This window comes from Pseudonaja textilis, chromosome Z (genome assembly GCF_049901715.1).
Source record: "Pseudonaja textilis isolate UNSWEBS1 chromosome Z, rPseTex1.2, whole genome shotgun sequence".
Lineage (NCBI taxonomy): Eukaryota > Metazoa > Chordata > Lepidosauria > Squamata > Elapidae > Pseudonaja > Pseudonaja textilis.
The window spans coordinates 56,985,832-56,996,507 of record NC_142008.1 but is presented as its reverse complement, the minus strand read 5'-3'; the positions used below and the strand labels follow the sequence as shown (position 1 = coordinate 56,996,507).

The 10,676-nt window shown below is 41.7% G+C and overlaps 1 protein-coding gene and 1 pseudogene across 7 annotated transcripts in view; one reads left to right on the top strand and one right to left on the bottom strand.

Moving 5' to 3' along the window:
* Positions 1-1,746: 1,746 nt before the first annotated feature.
* On the bottom strand, positions 1,747-2,719 carry LOC148124021 (endogenous retrovirus group K member 8 Gag polyprotein-like; annotated as a pseudogene).
* Positions 2,720-5,622: 2,903 nt separating this feature from the next.
* Positions 5,623-10,676, top strand: part of LARS2 (leucyl-tRNA synthetase 2, mitochondrial) — a 207,028-nt gene continuing 201,974 nt past the window's right edge. For 5 of the 7 annotated variants that reach the window (XM_087916743.1, XM_087916748.1, XM_087916742.1 and 2 more), the window contains exons 1-2: positions 5,623-5,710; positions 6,817-7,071. In XM_087916743.1, the coding sequence (XP_087772869.1) occupies positions 6,841-7,071 (231 nt within the window). In that variant the 5' untranslated portion in view covers positions 5,623-5,710; positions 6,817-6,840. The remainder of the gene's footprint in view (positions 5,711-6,816; positions 7,072-10,676) is intronic. The other 2 variants (XM_087916745.1, XM_087916746.1) reach the window with 2 other exon arrangements.

The window sequence follows — 10,676 nt, the reverse complement described above, 5'->3', positions numbered from 1 at the left end:
GCAGGCGTCGCAGGAGGATGGGGTGGCTGTCGTATCGGCAGGAACGATGTGGAAACCCAGGAGGCAAATGATGAATGCAGCGGGCAGCTTCATGATGCTGATGTAGGCAAGGCTGGTTTGGGTAGAAAAGGCCTCACTTGTGGTCCGGGGACCCAGGTGGTGGCGTTGTTGTAGGAAACAGCCGCGTACCCTCGTCCCCAGGTTATAAGTTCAGCTGGCCCGTGCCATGTGGGATCTGGCAACTGTCAAAAGTAGACTGAAGGTCTAGGAGCATCCTTGGATGGAGAGCAAAAGTGTCGAGAGGCGGCAGAAGAAGCAGGTGTGCCAGACTCATTCAGGAAATTCAGTGTAAATAAGCACAAGTTAAGCTTGTTTTGCAGCATGGGTAGCCCTGGGGTGAGTTTCCCCATCGAGTTTTGAACTTTGTCAAGAGCATTCTTTAGGGTCAGATTGGCTCTTTCTACTATGGCCTGCCCTTGAGAATTGTATGGAATGCCAAATCTGTGCAAAATGCCCGATTGTTTACAAAAGGTAGCAAAGTTGGTACTAGTATAGGCGGGGCCATTATCAGTTTTTAATTCCGAGGGCTTTCCCAGGCACGCAAATGACCGGATGCAGTGGTTAATGACATTTTTTGTGGTCTCTCCTCTTTGCGGGGAGGCCATGATGAACCCTGAGTATGTGTCCACTGAAACATGGATATATTTCCATGGTGCAAAAGGCGCATACTGGGTTACATCCATTTGCCAAATTTGGCAGGCTTTTAAGCCTCTGGGATTTACTCCCATTGGCAGGGCAGGGGCTTGCTTGCTGCAAGTAGGGCATTATTGAATAATTGCAGCAGCCTCTTGGGCGGTGATTTGGAATTCCTTCATAAGAGCCCTTTTATTTTGATGAAAATAGTTATGACTGTCCCAAGGGGTTAGGGGAGAAAGAGAGAAAGTGGATAGAATAGTAGCAGCGGATGCGGCTGTTAATTGCTGTAATGCAAGCAATTTATTTGCTGGCAACGGCCATTGATCAACCCAAACAGGAATGTCCATGGTTAAGGTCAAGCGAAGGGGAAGAGGGTGAGTCATTCTAGCTGCAATTTAGCACCAAATTGAGAGAGTAAGTCCCTCCCCCACAAATTCATGTGAAGGGGGAGGATGACGGGCTTTATTTGTGCAGTCCCTGTGAGGTTTTCAGAAGTCACAGGGAGCCAAAACTTACTGATGCGAGCCGTTTGAATCCCTCCTACACCTCTTACCGATGGGGAGGTCTCTGTTTCCCAGTCTGTAGGCCACTCGTCAGAGCGTATCACCGAGATGTCAGCACCAGAGTCCAGAAGACCGGTGAAGCGGCGACCTTTGATTAAAGCCAAGAGTGTGGGCTTAGTTTCGGTGATAGATCTAGTGAGGGCAAGCACATCAGAGGGAAGTTGCGGTATCATGATCATTTTTGCTACGACATCACCCTTTTGTAACTTCGTTGGAAGAGTGGATAGCACAGAAAGGTTAATGGTTGAGAGTTTTGAGGAAGGATAAAGCAGATTGGGAACCACAGAGATTCCTTTGAGGAGGGCATGAGGGTGAGATTGTATAAGAGCAGTTTTATCGGAGGAGAAGGAGGCAGGAGGAGGAAGCTGTGCACCGACAGAGAGTGGTAGATGGGGAAAGGATATGAGCACATCTTCTGCCACTGATAATTCATACACAGTGGATGGTATATGGGCAGCCTTGGGAGAGGGGCTAGCTGCCGGCCCCTCTACTCGTTTCCCGAGGGTTCAGTTTTTGATCGACATTGATTAGCCCAATGATACCTTTCTTATATTTCGGGCAGACTGTTTTTGGTCGAACATCTCTACTGGCGGAGGGCTTTGCTGCCCCCCCCCACCGGGGGCTCGACATTGTGATTTAAAATGGCCGGGCTTCCCACAATTGTAACAATTACCAGATGGCTTATTACCTCTGGCAATAGCTGCAGCCATCATTTTGGAAGTGTATTGGTGTGTTCCCACCACCCTGCAGGCTTGTAGGAATTGGGCTAGAGTGGCATCTGGAGAATTAATCAAGGGAGTAAGCAAGGTTTTACAGTCTGCATTAGCGTTCTCATATGCCAATTTAAGAAAAATTTCCTGCCGAGCTGCCTCATTTGTAATTTGCCTTTGTAGGGCCATTTGGAGGCATTCAATAAAATCGGCATAGGGTTCATTGGAATTTTGTAGAATTTTTGCAAAAGATTGTGCGAAGGTATGAGGGTCATCCAAGTGAGAGAGAGCAAGCAGAGCGGCTTGTGCAGAAAGGTTAAGAGCATTAATAGGGCTATTATATTGAGCTGTGGGAGCAGCAAAGGCACCCTCTCCTGCCAGTTCATTTGCAGTAAGATTCGGATTTTGAGCTGCCAATAGGCGACAATGATGGAGAAACTCCGATTTCCATACAACAAATTGAGTCCCTGTTAGAGTCATATGAAAAAGGCTATGCCAATCAGCTGGGATCATTATATGGGTGTTAGCCATCATTCTAAATAATCCCATCGTAAATGGAGCCTGAATACCATACATTTGTACAGCTTGTTTGATATCCTTGATTGATTTAACAGGGATGGGTTCCCAGTGTGGGACGTTTTGTCCCTGCGCGTTCTGCGCATAAACTAACGGGAATGCCAATGGGCAGTCAGAGTGATCTAACTCGCCAGTTCTAACTCCCGCAGCGATGGCGGCATGAACCGCGCCCATAGGGGGTAAGGCAGGAGAGGAAGGCACAGAAGGGAGAGCAAGAGAAGAAGAAGAGGGATTGGGTGGGGGGGAGTCAGGAGAAGGGAGGGAGGTTTACCGACCTCATTTGCCTCGGGGGCAGTCGGTTTAAGAGACACAGGCGCCACAGCGGGGCAAGAGTTGTACAGCAGGATTCACATAGGGAGGGGGTCCAGAAAGGGGGCCAAGTAGGGGTTGCTCTAGAGAGGAGAGCCTCAAAAACCACCCTCCAAGCAATTAATATAGACGAAGGGGCCCTAGGACTTGCATGAAGGTATTTTCCAATCTCCTTCCATACTGTAGTTTTGATACTGCCTTTAGCCGGATAAGAAGGGCAGTGTTGCCAAATGTATTCTAGGAGTTCCTCAATAGAGGTTTTTGGGAGGGGGGCACGAAGGGAGCCCCCCTTTTTAAAGGTAAAAAAAAATCTTTTGGTCAATTCTCTGATTTCCTGAATGTGAGCTGCCTGCTCCTTAGAGAATCTACCACCCATACTCACGAGGGATCCGTTGTCGCCAGCGATTCAAGCGGATGGGGTGCACCAAGTCTATTCCAGACGATGAGAATGGGTGTGCCAAAGATGTATCACTTTTGAGTGGATCACGTCAGGGTCACCAATTGTGGTGGTCTCTCATGAAAAGAAGACACTACGCAAAGTTGTCTTGGGATGAGAGCGCAGAGAGAACTCCGAAACCCTCTTTTATTAGAAGCAATCTTTGTTAACGTAGCAATTTTGTTAACGTCCTATCACAAACGCATTACATCACATAACATGCACTGATCATTCGCATAAAGCATACAAGGCTGCAGAGTTTAAGTTTGCTACAGTTCTGGTTAGAAATGGCAACAATTTGTCTTTGCTCCTTGCTCCGTGTTCCAGCCAACCACCAGAAGGCTCCGTTGTCCTAGCACGTACACAAAGAACAAAGAATCATACTTCCCACATTACAGCTAAAGTTTATAAACAAGCTTTTTAGTTAATTTTAGAAAGTGAAAATGTTAAACATCGCTTGATTCAATGGGCAAGAAATTGTTATGTTAGAGCAATAGGAAAATATGTGGATTAAAGGACTGAAATTTATGCTGAATTATCATATGTGGTGGACATATTGAGAATAGATTCATAGTTTAATCAGAAGATTTAAAAAAAGGACTTACAATGGAAACCGAAAACTGTTTTTCTAGAATTATTAGAGAAAGAATTGGGGAAAATGGAACTTTGTTGCTACATCAAGAATTCTATATGCTCAACAATGGGAAGTGTTAATGTCCAAAATGGAGAAATGAGTTGAAAAAAATGAAAAATGATGGAAATGGCAGACAGAGTTGATTGCATGAGTAGGGATAGGAATGTAAATAGCTTTATGGTTACTTGGAAACTGCTTCTGGGCCTTTCCACATGAAAGAGAAAAAAATGAAAATTATATTTTTTGGTTTTCACAAATAAGTAGGTTACTGCTATAAAAATGGCTAGTAATTACTGTTTGATATAAGTAAAAAATTGGTACTATAATTTTATTGTGTACCTTGTATACTTTTACTGCACTGAAAATCCCCCAGAAGCTCCTTTTCTTTTTCCTCTTTCCTCAATTTATTTCCTCTGTCCCCTTTCATTCCCTCTTTTTCCATTGTCTTTATTTTTCTATTTCATGCAGGAAATCCTCCTGCATGAGGATTATAACAGTTCATTTAGTGACTGTTCAAAATTACAACAGCACAGAAAAAAGTGACTTATGACCATTTTTCACACGTACGACCTTTGTGGCATATCCATGGTCACAAATTCAGGTGCTTTGCAGTGTCCTGAAGTCATGTAGTCACCTTTTGCCATCTTTTGACAAGCAAAGTCAACGGGGAAAACCAGATTCACTTACCATGTTACTAACTTAACTGCAAACATTCACTTAACAACTGTGGCAAGAAAGATTACAAAATGGGACAAAACTCACTTAACAAATCTCTCACTTAGCAACAGCAATTTTGGGCTCAGTTGTGTCATAAGTTGAGGACTATCTGTATTAAGAAAAAAACTTTTAATAAAAATATATTCTAAAAAAACTAACACAATCAATGCCAAAAGGGGGAGAACGGAAGAATAGAAACCTATAATTTATATAGCATCCTACTCTGCATAACATTTTATTTTTTAAAGTGGCAATATTGTTTTGCCATATTCAGTTGCTAAAAAAATACAATTTTTTGTTTTTCCAGAGAAGTGCAAATTTCCAAGTCTGATTTGTCTTTTGTTCCCCCTCCCCCTCGAACTTTGGAAGAAAAATTAACACACAACCGGATTCAAATTTATCGGAGAATGCAATGCCACGTTTTTCCAAGGATGATAAAGTGGGAAACAGAAATAATGAATGTTGTTAATGTTTATCCATTCAGCTTGCAGAGGAAAAACAAAAATATAATCAGATAATAAATGATAAGACTGCGTAATACCACTGAGATACTACCATCATCTTATAACCGATCCAATAAAGGAAAAAACCCATTAAGATTGTAATTGCAAAATTATAAAAAGTACTCAATTCCATTAAAAAAAATTGGGCAGTTCCACAATTAAAACGTAGTTTGGGATCCTGGCAAGAAAGAACGTACACAAGTATTTTCGAAGAACAGAAACGTAATAAAGTAGGGGAAACAGTTTGAACTATCTAGAAAGCGTTTTCCTTTAGGAAGTATTTCTCCCTAGAACAAGGAAAAAGAGGAAAAGGAGGAGGGAGAGCAAGCTAAACATTTCAAACCACATTTTTTTCCTAGGACTCCCGAGACTCCAACCTAGTCGAATCAATGCCCAACCCTTTCTCAAAGAGCACAGGTTTTCTAATTCTATCAAGTTACTGGGGTGGTTGTGCGCCTGCGCGAGCTGGCCTTTTATTACTCGCCGAAGGAGGAGCACAAAGTAAGATGGCAGCGCCCATTCTGGTTGATGTGTGACATGTGAACCACGCTCCTTCCTATTCCTTTGTAAGTACTGCTCTAAAAATGTTGCTTCTCTTCCTCTACTTGCAACATTCTCTCCTCCCATCCCAAGTTACCAAGTTTAAGAAACGCGGCTCTAGATACCTTAGGTTTCCTACGCCTGCTCAAGGCAGTAGTTGAAGAGGCCCGGAAGTATTAATATAATTATAAGGACATGTATTCTAAATTTGACACAAAAAGTAATTTATAGCCTGTGGGATTATTCTGTATTATAACATTCAACTGCGCTTAATATATATGGCAGTTTAGTAGATTATAAGCAGATTAACTAAAATGGTCATGAATGTAAATCAGATGAAATCAAATTTCAGTGATCGGTTGAATGCTTACCTGTGTCTCACAGAAGCAAATGGCACCTGCAATTTTTTCCTTTCATATATAATTATGCACTTGCTATATTCCTGCTGGACTTTTGTCTCTATTTTCTGCTGTAATGAAAAAGGGTTGTATAACTAGGAAATTCAATATTCAATTGTGAATTGTCTATATTTACAAAAAAAATCTTTTAGTAGAGTAAAAACTTATCTCTTAAAGGAAGATTTCAACAGCAATTAATATGAGAGATATCATTTATACTTTTTCAATTTGTGATTCTGAAGTGTTAAACTCATTTCAAGAGGTGTCCTCAACATGTAAATTTTAACTAACAAACATTCCTTTGCATTTTGTGGCACACTGCCAATATTTATTATATTTACAGGATTATAGGTGAACAAATTTCATGAAAGCACAATTACAGTAGAGTTGTATTGATATGCCTGCAATTAATTTTTTTGTTTATTTTAAATGTATTCTCATTTCCATAGAAAATATTGCACAGCAATAATGTTTAGAAAATATGCAATAATTTATAACATCAGTTTGCTTATTTTGTTGCCTTTTGACTCAAATATACTTTATTATAATAACACAGTTCCATCTAACCCAATCAAAGTATTAATAAAGACTGATGTATAGATAGATTGTAAACCTATGATAAGTTTTACTATTAATTCTCAAAAAAGTACAATCTTTTTAAAAAACTAAATGAATCCATCTTCTCCTGAGACCTAATTATTACTGAAATAAAAATTACTTCCTGTCTTCAATAGGATTGCCAACATATTCTGCACAGAATGTTCCGTTGCAATATGGTATTTTTGTATCCATCATGTTGGAGAAAACAACTGAATGGAGTACTAGATCCAACTAAATGGCAGAATAGGCGAATCCTAAGATGGAGCAGAACTATTTTTAGTGAAACAGGAAAGTGGGAACAAAATTATACATCAGAGACCAGGAAGAAAGTTGAAAATTGGTGGTGTTCAAGAATAAAGGAATCATTCAGCAAAATCACAGAAACAGATGTAAGTGTTGCAACAACAATCAAGATTACATGTTTAAAAGATATTGTTTTTCTTCTCCCAATTACATATGAAGCCAGTTTGGTCTAGTGATTAAGGCAACAGGCTAGAAAACCAGGAGAGTATAAGTTCTATTCCCTTCTTAGGCACAAACCAGGTGTGTGATTTGGGCTAGTCCCCTTTTCTTACCCCTAGGAAGAAGAAATGGCACACAATTTCCAAATAACCTTGTCAACAACTCCCCCCCACCCTTACAGGAATTAGTCAAGGTAGCCACCAGGAGTCAACACTGATTCAAAAATACAAAAACAAACACATTTAATTTAATTCATTCATTTCCAGGAGTCAACACTGATTCAAAAGTATTAAATGTGTTTGTTTATGAAAATTTATACAGTTGCCCAACTCACTCTCAGTAACTGGGCAGCTTACAAAGATAAAAATCCAATATAAAATAATAAAAAGCAATAATCCCACCCCCAGCAGCAACAATCAGTCAGTCAATAAGCTACTTATGTGCTTCATCCCACTCTGGGTTCCCCAAGCCCATTGGCAAAACCAGGTCTTCAGGGTCTTGCAAAGAGACCTCCTTAAGAGAGGGGACCTACAGCATTCTTTGCCTTCCATTCTGTGAGTCAGGTACCAGGAGAAAATGCTCCTTCAAATAACCAGGTCCCAAGTATTATAGAGTTTTAAGGTGACAACCAATACCTTGAATTGGACCCAGAAGCAAATTGGCAGCCAATGCAGCTCCTGCAGGAGAGATGGCACATGTGCACACATAGACATATGCAAAACCATGTGGATTGCTGAACCAATTGAAGTTTCCAGATACTTTTCAAGGGTAGTTCATATAGAGTGTTTTACAATAGTCAAAACAAGAGGAGACTTGGGCATGATTGATTGTAAGCAGGGATTGTTGAGCCAGAAAAGTTTGTAACGGGTGCATAAGTTGCAGTTGTGCAAATGCCTTCCTGGCCATGACTGCTACCTGCTTCCTTAACAGGATTAGTGAATCCAGGAGAATGCCCAGATTATGCACTGGGCTTGACTGGGGCAGTGCTACCACATCCAAGATCAAAGATGAAATTTTCTATGGACCAAAGAACTCAAAATGCCAAGTCATTGCATCTTGCCAGAGTTCAGTTTCAGTTTGTCTCCATCCAGCCTTAATTGTCTCCAAGCACTGCAAAAAAAAGATTATGGCATCGCTTAACTCAGTGTGAGCCAAGACACATAGTTGAATGTCACCAGTACATTGATGATATCTTAGCCCAACTTTAAGACTTTGCTGGCTGAGGAATTCTGGGAGTTGAAGTCCACAAGTCTTAAAGTTGCTAAGGTTGGAGACTCCTGTCTTAGTCCATAGTGGTGGATGATCTCATCCATTGGCTTCATGTAGATGTGGATAAATTTCTAAGCCCTGGAGAAATTTCTAAACACACTGCAAAGCAGGAGATGAGGACCAGACCGTTTGTTTCCTATCAGCACTGACTGACTGCAACTATAAAGGCGGGAAGTGAACCAGGACAACACAGAGCCCCCACCCCCATCCCCAAAGCTACTCCAGAAAAATACCATGGTTGATAATATCAAAGGCCACTGAGGGGTCAAGTAGAGTAAGGATGGATGCATTATTCCCATCCCACTCCCACTAGAAGTCATCAAAATTACCTCTAGTGGCCAATGCTGTTTCCATCTCATGTCCTGAATCCTGATTGGAAAGGATCTAGATAATCCATTTCCAGAAACCTCTGGAGCTACCACACAATCACTTTCTCAACAACCTTCCCCAGAAAGGGAAGATTGGAGACAGGACAAAGGTTATGCTAGAGTTTAGCAATGAATTCTTAAGAAGAGGGTGGACTAATGTCTTTAAGTCCTGGACATATCTTCCCTACAAGGAAGCATTAATTACTGCCAGAACCCACTTGCATGTCACCTCTTGAGAAACTTTGACAAGCCAGGAGGGGCATGGATCTAAAATACAAATGGTTTGCACTTATACTCCTTAGGATCCTGTGCACTCTTCAGGAGCAATAGGATCATACTGTTCCCAGATACCTGAGCAGGAACCTGCCCCAGATGCCTCCATTTGATCAGCAACCATACTGACATTTAATGGGAACAATCCGAGCTATTTTTTTTTACAGAAAATCAGCAAAATCTTCAGTGTGTCCCTTCAGGTGAACCTCTGTCCTCCTTCACTTGGAGGAGATGGCTCACAAAGAGGGTTGCTGACCAATTATCTGCAGATTCGGTTAGTGCAGAGAAGTACTTATACTTTGCTACCTGAATCACTGCGAGGTGGGCTTTAATAGCAGCTCTTACCTGTGTTCGATCAAATTCATCCCTCATTTTCTCCCAACAGTGCTCTAGAATGTCTCTTCATCTGTTTCATCCTTCTTAATTTTTCCATAAACCACAAGGGACAAACATGTCTATGTGTTAAGAGAGGTTGCATGGATGCAATCCTATTCAGAGCCTCAATCACGTTCCTATTCCTAGTGGTGACTAAGACCTCAGACATACCTTCAGTAATAACCTCCAGTTCTTTCTGAAACCCATCCAAGTCCATTAGTCACCATAGGTCCTGCCTCCAACAGAGGGTATAGTTCTGGAGAACTCATCAGTACCAGACAGTGATCTGTATGTGACGGGGGGACCAAAGATAGGTCCACCAATTCCCGATCATGTAGGCATTGCTTCAACTAGAACACCAAATCATGTATTCAACTATTATTCTTACTCAGGTTCTGGATGACCTGTAATAGGCTTATGGAAGTAATATTTTCCATGACATTCCAAGCTACCTCTGACCCCGCCCCCAGGGATGGCAAATTGAAGTTTCCGAGAACTATAAGCCTGAGGAACTCTACTTACAGTCTGCAGGGAGGTCCAGGAGCCTAGGTGGGAAACTGCATTGTAGCAGGGAGGCTGGTACAACAAGTTGTACCTACTGTTTAGACTGTTTCTGCATTTCATTGCAGTCTTTAAGGCATATCAGTTCTTCCAAATGCTATTGGAAGAAAAGGAAGGGAAAAGGGAAAGAAAGAAAAAGGGACAGACAAAGAAAGAGTTGGGGGGGGGGATGGAAGGAAAGGACAGAAAGAAAAAGAAATAAAGAAGGAGGGAGGGAGGAGAAAGATAATGAGACATCTATTCTAGTCCAAATCACCTGCTCCAGAAGGTTAGAAGGGAGTGTGTGTGTGTGTGTGCTTTCTCGTAATTTACCAGTACATTTTGGTTTTGCCTTCTTCAGAATTGGTACTGTAATACATTGGGGAAAAGTAATTTTTTAGGGTTGAGGTCTGGTCCAATGGATCCTGTTTATGCCTCAACAAAATGTGAGAGCTTCCTGATATAGTCTTGAACATGTTTTGTCCACAAAACCTTTAATAGAAGCCAAGGAGGTTTCAATGTACTGGCAAAGATGTTTCAACGTAGAAGAGGGCCTCAGTCTAAACTAGGCCTCATTTCAATCTGATGCATCAGGCCTCTCTCTCTCTCTCCCTCTCTCTCCCTCTCCCTCTCTCTCTCTCCCCTCTCCCTCCCCCCTCTCCCTCCCCCCTCCCCCTCCCTCCCAGACTGGCTTTGCTCTACTTTCC